Genomic DNA, 19,452 nt, shown 5'->3' with positions numbered 1-19,452 from the left:
TAAGAAAAACAAGAGGAAAGATTATTGCAGCAAACCACAGCTAGAAACTATATTTAAAAATCTGAGAGAAGGCAGAAAAACAACACATTTTCACACTTTGTGTGTTTATTAGGTAAATAAATTTAAAAATAGAAACATTTAGATAAAATACATGCTCAACTTTAGAAACAGAAATAAACACATCGAGACTCGATTCGTAAAATACATCAAGGGTCAGGTGAGCATATCAGCAGCTTCAATGATAACATCACAGCCAACTTTTAAAAAGCATCCATCTGTCCATTTCTTCATTCTAAATCATCATGATGATGACATCCTCCTCAGTGCTGCACCTTGTTGCTGATGGTCAGGCTCCTTGAAGGACCGATGAGAGGTCAACAATTGATGAAAACTAACTGAACAGAGCGACCTAGATGGTAGTCACTGAATGTTCGGCCGGGGTTTGAGAATTAGTTTTCCCGTCTGTCAAGACATTTCAATAAAATATTGTTAAATTCATAGAAAGATGAAAGATACATATTCTAGGAATCAACAATCTTACATCATCACAGGACATGTTGTATTCTGCTAAAACTGTGCGGCAGCGGGCAGCAATTCTGGAGGCGCAAACGTCAAGGAAAAAATACACGACCAAGAATGTAAAAGAAAACAACAAAAAACAAAAAACATTCTGTTTAACTCAAAGCAAAATCAGCTGTTCCATGTTATATTTACTACAGCAGAAAAAGGATACATCGAGGGTGCCACAACTCGTTTGTGTATCCCAGCAAAGAAGAGCGCTATTAGGGTGATGCAGCTTATGGTGAAGAAGGGATGATTCCAAAGTGATGAAAGGAAAGAAACCTGCAAAACAAGGAGGGAGAGGAGCAGCATTAGGAAAGTTTGATAGGACAAAGTTTTACTTTTTTTCTCTCATCTGATCAAAACTTATGAGTAATTTTTGATTACATTGAAATTCCATAAAGAAAAGATTCTCTTGAAACTCACTGTAATGTAGCTGAAATCAGGTTTGAAGTTATTCAGATTTTTAAAAAATCATATATGTAATCTTTAGAATTGCAAATCTGTGTTATATGAATGTGAGGAGAAGCAGCAGTGAAACTGCATAATGCAAACATCATGCACACAATTTGGCTTACTTGCTCATGTAACAAACCTTTTGAGTGTCGGGGTCTATTAACCAGTTCCAAGCCCCTGTGGCTGTGCAAACAGACACCACTATCAAAATCACTGGAAACAGAGATAAAAGAAAAACATTACAAACAATTTATTGTAGTGACTATTCAGGAATTTAGTAAAGTTGATGCATCTCTACTGAAAGACTGTATGTTGCCTAACACCAAGCATTGGAATCCTCCTGCATTTGTGGAGTTATAAGACACAAGTAATAAAATAAATAACTCTACCTTCAATATAAAAATGCTGGAAAATACATAATGCATCACGTCAGCAATAGCAGGTACTTACTTCTCCACCTGCCTGTTGCAGGTTGTAAACAGGAGATATACTCCGTTAGCCTCCTCTCAAAAGCCTTCAGGTCTGTTGGAATAAGGGACACGTTCAAATACAGTTACAGTGAACATCAGAGATGTAGGACAGACTTAAAGCTTTTCTGGTGACAAGCTCCCAGTGGCTGTCAATAAACTGGGACTTTGATATAATGTACACATCAATACAAATGCTCAGTTTAGAACATTTTTATTTCTAATTTAAGATACGTAAACACAGAAAATCACCGTAAAAACATTAATGTTGTTATAAAGTCTGACATTACGCTCAGTTATTCCAAAGGATAGATGTTAAACTACACAGTTGTCAACTAAAAAGAAATATCTCCCTGCTAAGCTAGCAAGTATGCTAATAACCCTAGCCAGGCTTTATGCCAGTTTCTTACTCCCTAGATCATAACCTCTGATTTATCTTTTATATTTTTATTTAAAAATCTACATGACCCCTAAAATAGATTTCTATCTGGGTAAAATGAACTACTTTATGGTTTTGTTACCTTCGGCCTGCTCCAAAGAATTCATGTCCTAAGCCAACAACAGCAGTGCGCTGTTTGGTTGTGCCTCTGCTTCCTGCCGCAAATGAAGGATTGACCTAATGACCAATCAGAATGGGCTAAATCCTCAACCATAATTCTATTGGATGGAAAGCTCAGAAGAGGGCGGGCCAAACCGTAATGTCTTTTCCTGATTTGAAACGTCACAGATTGGGGACGGGCAACAGGTGGCGCTGTTTCACGCTGAATTAAATCTTAGACGTTCCATAATGTCCCTTTGTTTTCCCCATTCATAAAATCACGATCATTAAGCAATAATTGTGATTTAAGGGTGTTTAAACTGCAAAGTTCTTTATTTCCATAGAAAAGTGACATGAGCACATTCATACAGGAAGAAGAAATGTTGAATAGTTTGGATTTTATTCTTGAAAAAAGAACAGGTTTTTCATATAAGATTTGTAGAAAAAAAAAATACAAATATATTGATGTTATTTAATAGTTTTACATTCTGAATAAAAACAAAGGAAGATCATCTGATAAAAATGCATGACAAGCCTCAACTTTGGTACATTCAGTTGTGATATTTGGTTTTGTCATGTAATAAACACATTCAATGCAGTCATTTAAAAACCAAAGAAAAAGGTTATTTGGTATCTTCTAGATTGTGTAGGACACCTTTTTGTTTGCCGGCTTAATTTTATTCTGTGTCTTTACATTAAACTGCTCCTTCAGGATTTGATCAACCTCATCCTCAGTTATGTTTCTCATATCCAGCAAATCCACCCCTTCCTCAGGTTTGTAGGTGACCTCACTGTAGGTCCAGCCAATCAGAGCTTTGAACCCTGTTGGCGTTTGCAGGGAGCAGATGGACTTGTTGGTGAACAGAGAGGCTGAATCTGTTTGAAGTGCGTGGTTTTTTTCTGCGAAATGTTCTGGCTCTCGAGGCTGCAAGGTGAAGCAGAAGATCTGATATGTTTGCTTCCTGTTCACCAGGCTGGATTTGGCAAATTCTGGATTGAGAACCTTCGGTGTCCTGCCTGTCTTCTCCAGGATCCAGGTGTCCTCGTTTTTGGTAAGTCGAAACACGCCTGCTGCCTGCGGCTGGTCCTTTCCAGAGACGAGCTCCAGCGGCTCCCAGATCTGAGACGAGACCCCAAAGCTTACGTCTGCTATATAAGCCTTCCCATCAATTTCAACCATGTTGATGAGATGATTCTCCCCAGGTGGAAAGTCATTGGTGATAGTGTTGAAAACTCTGCCACCCAACATTGTGGCATTGAAGCCCATTTCTCTCAGCACCCATCCAAACAGGAAGTTGTTCTCAAGGCACCAGCCTCCACGGCTGCTCCTCACCACCTTATTGAAAATAGTCTCCAGGTCCATAGTGATCCACTCTCCACAGTGAACGCTGAGATTTTCAAAAGGGATCGACATGACATGCAGCTTGTGGATGGACCTCAAAGTTGTGAGATCCATTTTATCAAAAGGGCCATGGAAGCCAATTCTTTGGAAGTACTCCTCCAAATTCATCTTACCTGCCAAATGTAAGATGTCAGAGTTATTTATTAAGTCAAATTTACAAACATGTGAAAATGTGCATGCTCACTTGGAAGCGATCCTGTTTTAGGTCATAGTTTGTTTCTTTTTATGTTAGGAACAATGTAACATAGACATCTTCCAAAATACAACCCTCAACAATGGACATAAACAGTAAAAATTATTCATCCTTACCTCAGCCAGGCAGTCAGAACTACTAAAGAACTTCTGACTAGTAAGGTGCTGAAATATGACATATGGCAGCGATTGGATTAGTTGATCATTTGCTAAGTCAGGCTAACAAAGCGACAGAGTACATAAGCAACCAAGCGGCTTGTGCACAAGAACAGTGGCACACCTTGAACTGCAGATTTCCCAAAGCTGCAAACTTTAGACTTGCTTTACCCTGAAAGCTGATTGCACCATAAAATCTGATCAAAGGTGCATTGAAAAATAGATGACATATGCAAAAAGTGAATCTCTTATGTTAAACATTCAACACACAGAGATGTAAATATTTATTTTCTATTGGTTTCTCAGAAAATATGAATATTAAGCAGTGATTTTTAAAGCAGGCAATATTATGGCCTACACAAATAAGAGGAACACTGTCCAGCTTAACATTGTGAGCAATTATCTAATCTTATGATTGCTCATATGAGTCTCAGTGAATACAAGATAGCCAAAATCCATCCATCCATCCATCCATCCATCCATCCATCCATCCATCCATCCATCCATCCATCCATCCATCCATCCATCCATCCATCCATCCATCCATCCATCCATCCATCCATCCATCCATCCATCCATCCATCTCTACTTAGTCCTTGCATGGCTGCAATGGCATTACTTTTCTCCAGCAGTCAACAGGCAGGATGCGGGGTACCACTTGGACATGTCACCAGTCCAGTTTTGCAAAGTGATTACAAAGCAAATTTTATTACTTCAATGAACCTCACTGACATTAATCATGTGAAATGAAACTTTATTGTAAAATGATTTAAAGAGGAGTTGTACATACAAAGGAAACAGAGAGGTAAAAATCACAGTTTAAGTACAGATTGTCCTTTCTAGTACTTATTCTAGATCAGTGTTTCTCAACCCTGGTCCTCACCGCCCCCCTGTCCTGCATGTTTTAGGTATTTCCCTTCTGCCACAGACCTGAATTGCATCTCTGGGTGATTTACAGGCTTCTGCAGTACTTGAAGGTCATGCAATCATTTGAATCAGCTGTTCTGGAATAGAGGCACATCTAAAACATGGAGAGCAGGGGGGTGCTGAGGACCAGGGTTGAGAAACACTGTTCTAGATTAAATATTGACAGTGTGTGTCCAAAAAAAGACTGTGAACTTTCCATCTGGATAGTCAGGAGGAGTTGGGCTATCACTTGTTACACAGAGCTATAAGTGCAAGCTCACAATAGAACTCTTTCTGGCACAATCATCAGAAGTGTACAGGTTACAGTAGTCTTCACAATGTGAAATATGCAAACTGAACAGGACTCAAAATCTGAGCATGAAAATCCTAAACTCTCAGGGAGCATTGCATACTTAAAATGTTAGTCCAGTTTACAACAAAGAAAGGAATAAATCTGTAAAATTAGTAAATACATCACAATAAATTTGTTAGAAATAATTGCACTTTGAATTTTAAAAGTTTAACTTTTAAGAATATGAAAGATTTAATTACTTTTAACAATTACTCTTCGTATTTTTATTGGTATAACAGTTGACCTTTCATTAATATCAGTAGTTTTGCATTTCTTCAAAGTCGAGTTAGATATGGTAAGTCAATATACTACATCTATAAAGCACATTTAAACTTCTTTCAACTAACATATATATAATGGTGCTACGTAAAACTACTGGGCTAATGGTTTCCAAACGCTTTTGGAAGGTTTTCAAAGGGTGTAAAATGTTTTGTTGCACACAGGTTTTAGTTTGTTCTGCAGCTTTACATTAAACTGCTCCATCAGAACTTGATCAAGCTCATCCTCTGTTATGTTCCTCATGTCCAACAAATCCACCCCTTCCTCAGGTTTGTAGGTGACCTCACTGTAGATACAGCCAATCAGAGCTTTGAATCCTGTTGGCGTTTGCAGGGAGCAGATGGACTTGTTGGTGAAGAGGGAGGCTGGATCTCTCTGGATTCTCTGACTTTTCTCAATGAAATGATCAACCTGTCGAGGCTCCAGGGTGAAGCAGTAGATTGGCTTCGTCTCCTTCCTGTTCACCAGGCTGGATTTGGCAAATTCTGGATTGAGAACCTTTGGCTTCCTGCCTGTCTTCTCAAGGATCCAGACATTCCCCTTATCGATGAGACGAAACACGCCTGCTGCCTGCGGCTGGTCCTTTCCAGAGACGAGCTCCAGCGGCTCCCAGATCTGAGACGAGACCCCAAAGCTTACGTCTGCTATATAAGCCTTCCCATCAATGATAACCTTGTGAATTAGGTGAGAATCAAGAGCACCAAAGTCATCAATGATCCTATTGAAAGCTCTGGAGCTCAGTGTTGTGGCACTGAAGCCCATTTCTCTCAGCACCCATCCAAACAGGTAGTTGTTCTCAAGGCACCAGCCTCCACGGCTGCTCCTCACCACCTTATTGAAAATAGTCTCCAGGTCCATGGTGATCCACTCTCCACAGTGAATACTGAGGTTTTCAAAAGGGATCGACATGACATGCAGCTTGTGGATGGACCTCAAAGTTGCGAGATCCATTTTATCAGAAGGGCCATGGAAGCCAATTCTTTGGAAATACTCCTCCAAATTCATCCTACCTGTAAAATGCAAAGTACTGACACAATTATGTCTCACAGAAATTAGTAGTAGTCATTATAATCTAATTAAGCACATTGTGTCATTACTTTGTAGAACGAGCTTTAACATCATCATTAGCGGATTTGGTTTTGCTAAGGTATGCTGAAGATTATGCATCATTTTCCTAAGCATCACAGTAAAGCGCTACTTTGTGTTGGTCTATCCCAGTGGATACATATGGTTCTCAAATGTCTGACATACACAGGTATTTTTAAACTCAGAAATATTACCCAGGGTAACATCTACAGATGCAAAACTAAAATAATAGTCATTAGCATAATAAAAGTCATTAGTATCATTTTATGGTTACATCTAAATCAAGAAAATGTAAACTCATGAGAATCGACCATCATGAGAAGGTGGTACTTGACCACCAGCGCTTAATGCACACTACAACGAGTTCACCGATCGATCTGAAAAACCTTTGTTCAGTGTTTTAAAATGAACTCTTACCTTCAGAGGATGACATAACAGCCTGCAGTTCTGGGAGTGGAGTCCCCGTTTGGTGCTGATAACACAGATAACTGCTTAGATCTGTAAACGTGCGGCCTCCATGAAATGTGGGGCTAAGAAAAGAAAAAAAAAAAAAAACTAGAGGGACTGCCACTTTAAAATAACCAAACAGACTTAGTTTTTTTTTCTTTCTACGTTTCGTTACACGCCATAATTTATAGCATTTCAGTTAATTGTGTTATGTTTTAAATGTGTTATACAGAAGTTAGAAGAAGATTGAGGAATTTCCTCTAGTTAAATCTTTAAAATATGTCCACTTTTATTCTGAAAAAATACCAAAATTTCCGGTTCCATAAAATTTAATTTTATTGATCTAATCAAAATTCGACTTATTGATTATACCACTGAGTTCAGCTGATTAATAATTATGTTTAAGGTACCAAATTTTCATTTTCATATTTTGATGTTGTATAACATGTATAACTCGTTGCATACCAATGCGGCGGCAAAATCATAGACCTAGTTTACCTAGACACCACGCGACCGCCATATTGCTAGTGGCAGCTGCTGGTGGTTATAATGTTTAGCTGAGTGACTCCCCTATGTTAAAGTGAGATATAAATTTGCAGCAAGAAGGCCCTTGCTTTTTAAATCCAGGAGTTTTTCCGCATGGATATTGTATGATGTCCACAGTTAGGTGTGTGTGTGTGTGTGTGTGTGTGTGTGTGTGTGTGTGTGTGTGTGTGTGTGTGTGTGTGTGTGTGTGTGTGTGTGTGTGTGTGTGTGTGCGCGCGTTGCCTTTTGATCTCTGTGGATCAATGACTGCTGTTGACATGTAGCTTGCCCGTTACCGTACAAGCAGATTTAGGCAATAGACTATGCATTAATTTTATACCTTATTTTTTAGTATAATGCCAATAATTATTTATTTTATTATTCATTGCACCTGTTGACACAACAAAAAAAGCTACAATAAACAGTTTAGCTATGATTTAAATTAGGTCTAATTAAGTGGTTTAATTGCGTACATTTTGTTTATCTTTTGTTCCCTACACTTTTCAATATCTGTGACATATTATTCCGTATTAAAACAATTATTAAAATTCGTCAAACAGATAAAAACAGGAGGTTGTGAGCATAGTTTTGTCTTGAAAGATCTTGCCACTCGCAACATGGCGAACTCTGATAGCGAACCGCTTGTACAGGCCAATAACAGCGTCTAAACTTCTTACGTCTATGTGTTTCAATGATCGGACGTGAATACGTAACAAACCAGGCGACCATACAGGGAAGTGCTCGCCGAACTGCTCTGCCTGCTGCTATCAGTACAGTGGACCTTTCTGTCGTTCTCTACCAGCTTATGAAGAGGTGGGTGCCACTAGTTAATATCTGAGCAGATAGCTACGCACATTACAACGGTATGTAGGCTAAGGCTGGGCTGTTGTACGACTTGGAGATCTCCAAATAGTAACAAAACTTTAATGTGATTTACTGCAAAAATATTTTTCGTATGTCCTTTCAAATTTTGAGGAGAGCTTTAGATTTTCTGCAGTTTTCAGCTTAAAAGTTATAATGTCATAATATGAGTAAACATAACGATCATGCAAATATCCAAAAGTTGTTCTTCAAGCACGTCTAAGCTACATGGAGCTGGAAAAAACATATTTTCATATTTGAAGATATTTGAATGTGAGGCATTCGTTTTTTTATGCATTGCTACCATACCTTCTGATATGAGAAGTAATTTCACAACATAGAATCAAAGTTAAGGGCAAAGCTAAAGTAGATGTCATTGTCAGACTTATACTGCATTTAAAACAACAGAAGTTTGCCATACAAACAAATAATAAAATAAAGACAGAATACAAGAACAAGTGAAATACAATTAAAAAGGAATAAAATAACTCGACACGCACTTAAATCTTTCATTCTAAAATTAGCGAGGAACCGGAAAAGAAGCCAGTGGAGAAATTTCAGAGCTGAAGTTGATGGTTCATCATATGGGTGATTCTATAATTGGAGATACATTTGGCACTTCAAGAAATGACAAAAAAAAACTTTTCATTTCTTAAAAATTTTCTTAGGTAGTCTATTGAAAAGGCATTAAACTTTAAAAAAATCTGTAATTGCCAAACATTAGCTACATATTTTATAATTTTTTCTCAGAAAAAACGTATATTTTGCGGTATGTTATGTCAACTCTGTTACGGACAATATAGACAGTGAGTGAAAAAAACAATAAATTCTAGCAGACTAAAATATTTTTATTCCATTACACCAAGTGTCCTACTACCCAAATACTTTAAATGGAGATGTTTTACTTAAAAATACATTTTAAACAATCAAAAGATACTCAACTTTTCACAGAGTTGTTTGCATAGGGTCAAACGTTTTTCATTAAAACTCATTGAAAACCATCATTCTTTTAGAAATAAAATTGGTCAGTAATACTAAATCACAGCAGAAGTCAACCAACAATGTATATGGTGCTCTAGACAACAGTTTTCCTTTTTTTTTTGGTGAAAGTATGTCATAAACATGTCAACTCTGTTACCTAACAGAGTTGGTGTTAGTAACAGAATTGACAGGACCATAATAATTTAGAACTGAAAACTCTGTTATTGTCAACTCTGTTACCCTATTTGGTAACAGAGTTGACAGTAACAGAATTGACAATTTCAAACATTTTTATTAAAAACTCCACTTGTGAGTAGAAATTGTGAAAAAACATGACACCACTGAGATAATGGTTTAAAAACCATTAAAAAAACTTGTCTCTGATCAAAAATCTGTTGTATTTTTCTCATGATACATTGGTAACAAGATTGACGTTGAAAACGATAACACCTGGTGATTGTGATTTTTAAACTAAAATATTTCCCAGAGAATGGCACATAGACCTCTGTGTGTTTCAGGTCTTATCAGTAAAAGTAAATGACTTAATTTTATGCAGTTTATATAGCCGTAGAAGGCAATTTCCCAGATTTACAGGGACAAAACCATATGGTAACAGAGTTGACAAAAAATTCTCGGACACATATTTTTTCAAAAATAAGGGTATTTTGAGTTAATTTAATGTGATGTTGTTATTAAATTGACCTTTTAGGCAGTTTAAAAAAAGACAGAAAAAACAAATTCACCAAAGAAAAATAATAAAACATAGGTTTTTGCATCATTTTTCAGGTTAATAAAAAAGACAGTACCCAACTCGGACGACAAGAAATCTTGGTTTTTCAGCTATATAAAACAATTTTAAATGTATTTACTTAAATGTTTTTACTTGTTAAATATTATGATCCATTAAAATGAGTAATAAATTACGAAAACATTTAAAAATTGAAATATTTTAATATACCAGACCAAAAATAATGACTCTGGACATCAAATGTATCTGCAATTATAGAATGACCCATATAGACAGAGCATCACTGTAGTCCAACGTAAGAGGTGATGGAAGGATGCAAATAATGAAAGGTGAGTAAGGCGTTACTACAAAATAAAGAGTAGTGGACTTAGTAGAGGCCTGTGGAGAACGCCAAAACTGAGAAACGTTGAAGAAAAGGAATAACTCCCGATGAGGTACAACTTTAAAAAAATTAGAGCTTTATGTTTAAAACCAACATTGTTCCAAAATTGATGCCAGAATATTTTGATATGCAGCATCAAAGGGTCTGACAACTTTAAAAGAAGTAAAACACCAAAACTAACTCGGTCATCTGTGATGGTTAGATGCAGTGACACAAATTAAAAACAGCTAATGCTGATAAATAATAGCTTTGTCTAGAACTTTACAGACATTTCTACTTTGATATTGCCTTAACTTGGAAAGAGATAAATATGTTTTTTTGTGCAGAAATTTAAAACAAATTTTTAGTATGGTTTTTAATGTGTCTGCAATACCAGTTTTAGTAGAAAAATTTCATTTAAAAAAAAAAAAACAGGATTTTTTTTTTTAAGGACAAATTTCAGTCCAGTGCCAAGTAATGCGTCAGAGCAAAGATGTAAAGCCTGGTATATTATGTCTATAAGTTGAAAAGATCATTGTTGAAAACAGAGTTTGTCAATTTTATGTAAGTTTTAGTTAAACTTATGGATGCTTTGAGAATTCAGACATGACATACAATAAATTTACATCAGGGCCATTAAGTATTGCGGGAGGAGTGGGGGGTTTCAATTGTTATGATTTTTAAAATTGAGGTTACTTTTGTCTTCTCCTCTAAAATTTCTGCAATCATCTAAATTCACAGATTGTCGCTCTTGCAATGGAAAAAGAACAGATGGACAAAAATGTGTTTTTATTGACAGGAGGTTGTGGCTATTTTGGATTTCGGTAAGAACAATTTTCCATTTATTTATCAAAATTATTCAATTTAAGCAAAGTATACTATGCAATTCTGCTTAATGTCCACAAGATGGCATTGTCATGCTGTTTTTTTGCTCCAAAGGCATCTAAGAAAGTCGTTGATTTGGTGTGTTTTTTATTGAAGTGTTTAGTCAAAGTAGAAGATCTGTATAAGTTTTAATGATATTCATATTAATTTGTTTATTTGCAGCCTTGCATGCGCTCTGCATAAAAGAGGAGCCAGAATCACCCTATTTGACACCGTTCCACCATGCCAAGAACTTCCTGAAGACATGATCTTTGTGCAAGGAGACATTCGTGAATATGCACAAGTTGAGAAGGCCGTGTTTGGTGTAGACTGTGTGTTTCACATTGCCTCTTACGGGATGTCTGGCAGAGAGCAGCTGAATAGACATCTGATTGAGGCAGTCAACGTTCAGGGGACGAAGAACATCCTGAGAGCTTGTGTGGAGAACGGAGTGTCAAGGTTGGTTTACACCAGTACTTTCAATGTGGTGTTTGGAGGCCAAGTGATAGAGAATGGTGATGAAAGTCTTCCTTATCTGCCACTCCACCTTCATCCCGACCACTACTCTAGAACCAAGTCCTTGGCAGAGATGGCGGTGCTCCAGGCAAACGGAGCAGCTCTGTTTGGTAGCCCTGGGGTCCTGAGAACCTGTGCCCTGCGCCCAGCAGGTATCTATGGGCCTGGTGAGCAGAGGCACCTGCCTAGGATAGTTAGCTACATAGAGAGGGGGATCTTTAGGTTTGTTTATGGTAGTCCCAGCAGTTTGGTGGAGTTCGTCCATGTGGATAACCTGGTGTCTGCCCACATGCTAGCTGCAGAGGCTTTAACTTCAGAGAAGCAGCATCGCTCTGCTGGCCAGGCTTACTTCATTTCGGACGGCAGGCCGGTCAATAACTTTGAATTCTTCCGACCTCTGGTTGAAGGCTTAGGCTACCCTTTCCCAAAACTCCGCTTCCCCATCTCTCTCATCTACCTGTTTGCCTTTCTCACCGAACTGATTCACCATCTCATCGGCCCGTTCTACAACTTTCAGCCCTTGCTGACGCGCACCGAGGTGTATAAAACCGGAGTTACGCATTATTTCAGCATGGCGAAGGCCAAAGCGGAGCTGGGATACGAGCCACAGGACCACAACCTGGACGAGGTGGTACAGTGGTTCAAAAGCAGAGGCCACGGGAAGAGGCGTCACGGCTCCGTCTTCAGGAGATTAATACTCAACTTCCTGTTTGTTTCTGCTTTTATTGCTGTGGTTTTGTCGTTTCTGCCGGTTGCTGGCAGCTGGTGAAAAGCTCTTCAAGCTACAATCAGTCAATCAAAATGAACTTATCCAGCACTTGTCATACAGCAAAGTGTAACACAAAGTGCTTCAGATGCTTGATGAAGAAACAGATTCTTTGCTTTTTATGTTTTAATTGATCTAAAATCTTCATACTTCAACGCAGAAATCAATCGTGTTTCATTTGAAACTAAAAAAAAAAGAAAACTCTGGGACTAACCTGTCTTTGTTGCTTATAATGACTCAAACAACACTACCTCTGTTTTCATTCAGTCGATGGGGATAAAGATTCATAATTACATGTTTTATTGACACATTTTAACGGTATTATAAGTTAATGCAGTCTGACAACTGTGATCCAACATTCATTGTGTTTTTTTTTTACTTTTAAAGTCAAACTCAGAATATTAACAATGTTTTAGGAATAAAAATACGATTTTGTACTCTTACATTAAAGTTCTGCGCTCTCAGTAGGAGGTGTTGATGGTAACTCAAAGCAATCAGTTGGACTTCCTTGGATAGATTGCTTTTTACAACTTTGACTGTACTGTGTTAGAAACAGGGCTGAGTTACACTATGTAATTGGATCTGAATGTGACTTTACTGAATTATTTTGAACTGAACTCGGACCAAATTGGATTCTATGCTTCTGCAGATGAATTGGATCTCATTGTAAAGTGCCTTAAGATAGCATTTGTTACAGTTTCACACTATAAATAAACTGAATGAATTTGTTTGTATGGTGTAGTTCTTACTTTTACAGGCCATGTCCTTACAGCTAATGGAAACAGAAATGCGATGTTGCGGTCTACTCTGTATTGAAACGCTGCTAACTTGACCGTTGATCAGCAGAAAGCCATTGACAACCTGAGTTTTCACAAAACACTTAGTTAGAAAGTTGAGTGGAAAGAAAAATGTAGTAAAGGTCCACTAGCAACAGGGATAAGCTGTTGCTAGTGGACTGAGAGTACTTTGAGGCAAATCCTATTCAGCAGGTTGAGGGATATTCATAAGGCGTTGACGGCAACTGGAGTCAAAGATTTAAGAACTCCAGACTGAAGTATCCAGGAAATGACACAACTGTCACATTCCTTGTGTTAAGTCACTCCTGAACTACAGGCAAGATCAGAAGGATCTTACCTAAGCTGAAGAGAAAAAATACTGGAGTGTTGCTCAGTGGTCCAAAGTTGTCTTCTCAGCTAAATTTCATATTTCATTTGGAAATCAGAGGCCCAGAATCTGGACGAACAATGGCGAGTCAAAGAATCCAAACTGCTTGAGAGCCAGTGTGAAGTTTTCACAGTCAGTGATGATTTAGTGAGTCGTGTCATCAGCTTGTGTAGATCCATTCACTTTTATCAGACCTACCAGGAAATCTTAGACCAGCTTATGCTTGGCTTTCCTGACAGTCTTTTTGAAAAGGCTGATTTAATTCTCCTGCTGGACTTCTCGGTGGACAACACTGGCAAAAAGTACGAATATCTCCTTCTATAGTCACTGTGCTGGACCTAACCCGCACAAACAATCTGTGGAGTTTTGTTAAAATGAGAGACATCTAACTGAACTATACAGGCGAGCTGAAGGCCACTTTTAGCAAAATGGACTTTCTTAAAACCTCAGCGTAACCACAACTTGATTTCTCCACAGCACTGGAAAAAAAAAAGGAGCCCAGACTAAATGTGTACCAAGATATAACAATCAAAGCTAACAGAAATATAAGCTTGAAATACACAAATTAAATTAAATAAATCTAAGTTTCACGATTTGATTTTGCTGCTTACTGAAATTAACTTGGTAACGATTTTCTGATGCCTTTGATATGTGTAGTCTAATATAGCGTTATAATGTGGCAACAGGCGCTAAATAAAGAATTTTTAGCGCATCCCCCCCCCCTCCAAGATAAATCGTGCAATAGAGAAATAAAAAGCAGAGCAACTCCTGTTGATCTCTGTTGAGTGAACGGCATTTCTGCTGCAGGAGGACTCGGACCAGGTGAAGCATGCTTTGTGGCGTATTTCAGTCTGCACAGGCTGAATGCAGATGTCCCCGTCTCTCTAAACTATTCTCTTCAGACTCGGGCAGCCCCTTGCTGAGTTGGTCGCAATCATTGTTTCTCTGCAGCATTAACCACATTCCAGAGAGGCGCATCGCATCCCGTCTCCTTCCCCACATTCCAGAGAGGCGAACGAGTCCCCCGCGTAAAAACGCCTTTAAATTCAATTCCCCCGCTCTCACTGCGCACATACCGGAATAAGAAGCATATGTGTGGAATATGGGATTATCCAACACGGTCTAGCTTCCACTGAAGCGGCTGTAAGAGAAATGTAGAGGAAAAACCAACAAGGAGAAATTCCTCCGCGCAGCGCGCCATTGACTGTAAAGACCTTTCAACTTAACAAAAACTGAAGTTGACAAACGCATCGCTGTCGGCTGATACTGTGAGAAAGAGTTTGGTTTTCGGCGCTGGGAGGGAAGCGGAAGGGGACGATGCGGCTTGCGGTGCGGGTTTGCTCCTCGGCCGGCGGTTTTGCGTGAAGGAGCGACGGCTGCGCGGCGGCGTTTTGTTTTGATTTCCATGTGAAACACAATTAGAGCTCCGCGGAGCGCAGCGCACTCTCAACTTGTTTCTCGCCTCTGGAGCGCAACATGGAGCGTTACGAGGAGGACCTGGGACTCCGGGCCGCTACACTGATGGAGGACCTTTCCCTGTACGAAGCCTACAAAGACGGGATGTACAACGCGAGGAGGGACTTGGTGATAAACCCAGATTTGGACTTCTCCGCTCCGGCGGTGGCGGGGCTGAAAACCAAGCCGATGAATGGTACCTCTGTGCTCCACCAGCAGAATCACACTTTGGAGAATTTCACGCCGGGGAATAAAGTGTACAACGCGGCTCCTGTGCGTCCCGTGAACTGCAGCCGGCCGGTTCCCGTGGATTTCTGCGCCCCTCAGAGAGACTCTCCGTACAGTGAGGAGGGCTGCTGCACCAAATCCGAAGTGGCTCTGCCGTGCTACTCTGGCACGTCCGAGAGGCACCGGAGATACTCCTTAGAGGTGCAGGGCCACAGGTACAGCACCGGCTCCACCTTTGATGGGGTGCCTCTCAACAAAGCGGTGCCGCTGCCCGGCAACAGGTGCAACAGTGTCTGCATAACCAGCAGCCACGACGGGAGGTACGGCGCCGCCAGTCCCCGCTCCAGCCTGGCATCTTCCCTGTCCTCTCAGGAGCAAAGCAAGCATGCCAGCCCGCGATCGAGCATCAGCAGCCCGCGCACCAGCCTGGTGGTACCGGGTCAGAATAGGTACACCAGCCCCAGGACCAGCTTGGTTCACTGTGAGGGCAACAGCATCCTCAGCCCTCGATCCAGCTATGCAAGCACGGCCAGTGACACGAGCAAACACTCCAGCCCCCGGACCAGCCTCAACAGCTGCGACTGCTGCAGCAAGCCCAGCAGCAACCGAACCAGCGGCATCAGCATGGGCTACGACCAGAGGCACATCAGCCCCAGGTCGAGCACGGCCAGCCAGTACTCCTTCACCACCAGCCCGAGATCCAGCTACTCTGACTCGCGGTACGGGCCTGTGGTCAACCATGACCTGGAGGGATCCATGATGCTGCATGCTGCGCCGCTGGCCAGTCCCCGCTCCAGCATCTGCAGCCAGGACGGGAGCGCCAGGCCGGGGACCGCGGCGAACTGCGTGGTCAGCCCGCGGTCCAGCATCTCCAGCCACAGCTCCAGAAGCTCCCGCAGCTCCCGGGGGTCAATGAGCACCTACCCGGACCTGCAGCTGCCCTCGCCCAGGTCATCCATGCTGGGCAGCGGTCTACCCGAGGACGCCTTACTGCAGGAGTACGGAGACTCTAACGGGGCTCAGATTCGCACCCATCTGCAGACGGTGTCCGAACCGCAGCCGCAGCTGGCTCAAGCGGGGGGGACGGTGGACATAAGCGCCGGCTCGCCGTCCTCGTTTAGCTATGGCGTGTCGTCAAAGACGGCCTCGTCAGGGCAGAGGTATAAGTTACCTTACCAGGTGACCCCCAGCCGAGAGAATGGGCCGAGCCAGGCGGAGAAACGGCTGGAGGCGCTCACCTTGGAGCTGGAGAAGGAGTTGGAGATGCACATGAAAAAGGAATACTTTGGTAGGTTTGTTGACTTTTTGAGAAACGAGTAATTTATCTATCCGACACTGTTACTGTTTATCTAAGTTAGAGATGCGCCAATAATCAATAACCTTACTATTCTCCTATCTGATTAATTTCTTGTTAAATACATAAATCAAACAAAGCCCAGGTATTTTTCTTTGGTTCATTAAGACATCAATCAACTCTTGATGAATGATGAAGGTGTCGTCACCTTCATAAGACAATGGCCTACGTCATTTTTTGTCAAAAGTTTTTTTTTCTCCCTAGAACACGTTTTGGAAAGAAAGAGGTGATTTTTTTTTTTTGCCAAAAATAATTTTTGGCAAAAAGTTACCATTATTTTAGGAAGATAAATATATGCTTTTGATCCATAAAGAGAAAATCTTTAATTCCTTATTTTATCAGTGAGCAAAGAGCACATTTTTTTTCCTCTTTTGTGTGGAATATTTTCAAAATGTGGAATCGAACCTGAAAGTAAACCAGAAAGTCTATAGCAAGCAGGAAAAACTTGATTGACGCATCTCTAATTATACCTTTTTGGTTTTATTTTGTCTTGAGTTTTTCAAGAAATCAAAAAGTTTATTCTTCAGTTCTGTTTTTAATTCTGCTTTTATTTGCGTGGGGTGTGAACAAGGCGCTTAAGACAGTCATCAGAGATTCAGACAGGCTGTTTTGATGAAGTTGCTTTACGGATTAGAAATCTGATCAGAGGTGCTCAGGCCCAGTCCAACAGGTCGCCAGTAAAGTTCAATTAGAATCATGCAATGGTGATGAGACCTTATTCCTGTGCATGCAAAACCTACCAGATTTGATACCATAAAGGAAGCAAAGCCATGAAACATCCATACCATATTTCAATGTAGACAGTCGCTACTAAAAACTGGAATTTCACTGATTTTAAGCGAGTTTTCTCCGTGGCTGTCAGAGCTTATTTATAGGCATTCCTTTCCTTGCAAGTCTGTTTGCAGCATGCTAATGCTACATCACCATTAACAGGTCACCCTCTGGCTGATAAGAGTCGCTTTGTAGGGCAGTGCTAATGTCTTGGCAGAGCTAACATTTGCAGAAAACGGCACGGCGCTGAATGGAGCCCTCTGTTCTGGCAGAGCACACACCCTTCTGTCATTTGGAGCAGTGTGGTCGGGGGTTTGTTGAAAATCAAGTGCACTTTGGGAGTTACTGAACGGGAGTGAGGGCAAGGCGAGCTCAACGCAAACCCCTTGGTGCCATCTGAGAGACATTTTTGGACTAATCTCATTTGTTGTTTAAATAACCACCTTCTCTTTCCTTTTTTTTTTCTGAACTAAAAAAAAAAAAAAATGTTTTTTTTTGCCACGCAGTGCGCTATCATGAGACTTTGTCTTTCAAATATGTTAGGATTGCTGAGAAAGTTCCAGTCCACCTTTAGAGTTTGCAGACAGACAAATGGTCGCGGTGAGAAAACAGTGGCTGGTTCTGTTGCCTGTGCACTTGCTCGGAGTGAGCCGAGACAGCTGTGGATTTGTTCCAGAAGAGCAGGTGAAAGCAGGGAGATGGAAGACAGGAGGGAGGGCTGGGAGGAGGAAGAGCTGAGGAGATAATGGAGGTGGTAATAGATAGAGATGGATAGAGAAAGGAGGAGGGAGGGAGAAGAATGCAGTCAGACGCTCCTCAGTTTGAGCCCAATAGAGACAGCTCTGTTTCTGTAGCGACAGTGTAGAAATTGATCGCCGGGGCTTCTTTCAGGGGGCCCCAGCGATGCCTGCCAGTGGTCCCGCTCTGCCTGCTCCGTGCTGCCGGCTGGCCCTTGTGTGGCCTCTGTTTGTTGTGGTTGCAGAGGAGCTGTGAATCAACAGCTGGGCCCGATGGAAGCTTGCAAATGAAGCAGCAGAGTGAGGCTCGCTCCACTCCTCCTCTCCAGCAGCCCCACACCCCACCCCAGCCCGACTCCCCCGCAAAAGCCCTTCATTAACCAGCCAGTGGGGAGTCGGGCAGCACCAGACACTTGGCACACGATCTTGGCTGGCGGGCCAGACATAGTTAGTGGGGGTCAAGTCTGATCACCTGCCCAGAATTATAATGGCTGTAGTCATGCACATGCCTGACACACACATGCTGACTTGTGGACAACAGCGTGCAGTTTTGGTGTCACACTGAAGCCTCAGACATGCTGCATGTTTGAAGAGTTCACTACCTTTTATTCACAGTTGCAAAAAATAAAAATAAAAAATAAAACAAACCAATGCATGAGGATAGTTGTTCTTTTATCGTTACTTTATTATTATTACTTAAAATGTAAATGTGAGATCTTCATGTTGCAATATTAGGCTACATTAGTTCTGATAGATAACATGTATAAACTAAATAGTCTTAGTATTTCTTAAACCAATTTAAGGGCACCTTTTCATTCCTTTCATTTGTATTACAAATATACGTCCTGCTGAAACGATTAATCAGATTAATCGTGAATAATCGATTACTGAAATAATCATTAAATAATTCTATAATCAATTAGTCGTTAACTGGAGAATAAAGACTCAAAAAAGGCAATTTGCTGAAAAAAATCACATATTCAGAGCAGTAATTCAGATAAAACTGTACAAAAAATATATTTGCACAAGAAAAAATCTTTTGTCTATAAATTTGTTATAACTAAAGTTTGTCAAGTGGCACATTTTTTATTTCACTCACCAGTTTGTCAGTATTTCAGATATTTAAAACAAAATAAATAATCAATAATTATCAATATTGACTCAACCTAGGCAAACCTCAGTTGTTACTGTGCACTTAATCCACTTTTTCCTCTTTTTTTTTTTTCCTTGAACATACATCCTGTGTTGTAAGAAAACATCTGTAGAGATTCTATTTTAT

The 19,452-nt window shown here is 40.5% G+C and overlaps 5 protein-coding genes across 6 annotated transcripts in view; 2 read left to right on the top strand and 3 right to left on the bottom strand.

Annotated features, from left to right (window-relative positions):
• Positions 1-87: 87 nt before the first annotated feature.
• Positions 88-2,106, bottom strand: cnep1r1 (CTD nuclear envelope phosphatase 1 regulatory subunit 1). The gene is made up of 6 exons (XM_015002836.2): positions 2,006-2,106; positions 1,468-1,539; positions 1,157-1,230; positions 734-843; positions 542-596; positions 88-462 (listed from the first exon to the last, which is right to left on the bottom strand). Exons 1-6 carry the CDS (start codon positions 2,028-2,030, stop codon positions 421-423), a joined length of 378 nt encoding a protein of 125 aa, XP_014858322.1. The 5' UTR covers positions 2,031-2,106; the 3' UTR covers positions 88-420.
• A 297-nt stretch (positions 2,107-2,403) lies between these two features.
• Positions 2,404-3,532, bottom strand: LOC148160265 (arylamine N-acetyltransferase, pineal gland isozyme NAT-10-like). Its single transcript, XM_088004671.1, has one exon. The coding sequence runs from the start codon at positions 3,530-3,532 to the stop codon at positions 2,660-2,662; it is 873 nt and encodes a 290-aa protein (XP_087860797.1). The 3' UTR covers positions 2,404-2,659.
• A 977-nt stretch (positions 3,533-4,509) lies between these two features.
• LOC106927342 (arylamine N-acetyltransferase, pineal gland isozyme NAT-10) lies at positions 4,510-6,964 on the bottom strand. The gene is made up of 2 exons (XM_015002848.2): positions 6,813-6,964; positions 4,510-6,319 (listed from the first exon to the last, which is right to left on the bottom strand). Exons 1-2 carry the CDS (start codon positions 6,826-6,828, stop codon positions 5,442-5,444), a joined length of 894 nt encoding a protein of 297 aa, XP_014858334.2. The 5' UTR covers positions 6,829-6,964; the 3' UTR covers positions 4,510-5,441.
• A 1,082-nt stretch (positions 6,965-8,046) lies between these two features.
• On the top strand, positions 8,047-13,192 carry sdr42e1 (short chain dehydrogenase/reductase family 42E, member 1). Of its 2 annotated transcripts, XM_015002858.2 has the most exons (4): positions 8,047-8,180; positions 11,060-11,142; positions 11,366-11,641; positions 11,753-13,192. In XM_015002858.2, the coding sequence occupies exons 2-4, from the start codon at positions 11,075-11,077 to the stop codon at positions 12,465-12,467; spliced, it is 1,059 nt and encodes a 352-aa protein (XP_014858344.1). In that variant the 5' UTR covers positions 8,047-8,180; positions 11,060-11,074; the 3' UTR covers positions 12,468-13,192. The 2 variants fall into 2 exon arrangements, with proteins under 2 accessions (XP_014858344.1, XP_014858342.1); XM_015002856.2 differs by having other exon boundaries at positions 8,050-8,180; positions 11,366-13,192.
• Positions 13,193-14,574: 1,382 nt separating this feature from the next.
• The window catches only part of wtip (WT1 interacting protein), a 28,498-nt gene continuing 23,620 nt past the window's right edge, over positions 14,575-19,452 (top strand). Inside the window, exon 1 of the mRNA XM_015002846.2 lies at positions 14,575-16,599. Coding sequence (XP_014858332.2) covers positions 15,105-16,599 — 1,495 coding nt within the window. The 5' untranslated portion in view covers positions 14,575-15,104. The remainder of the gene's footprint in view (positions 16,600-19,452) is intronic.

This window comes from Poecilia mexicana, unplaced genomic scaffold (assembly GCF_051168715.1).
Source record: "Poecilia mexicana isolate PSO_F unplaced genomic scaffold, ASM5116871v1 scaffold_3, whole genome shotgun sequence".
Lineage (NCBI taxonomy): Eukaryota > Metazoa > Chordata > Actinopteri > Cyprinodontiformes > Poeciliidae > Poecilia > Poecilia mexicana.
This window is presented reverse-complemented; position numbering and strand designations above follow the sequence as displayed.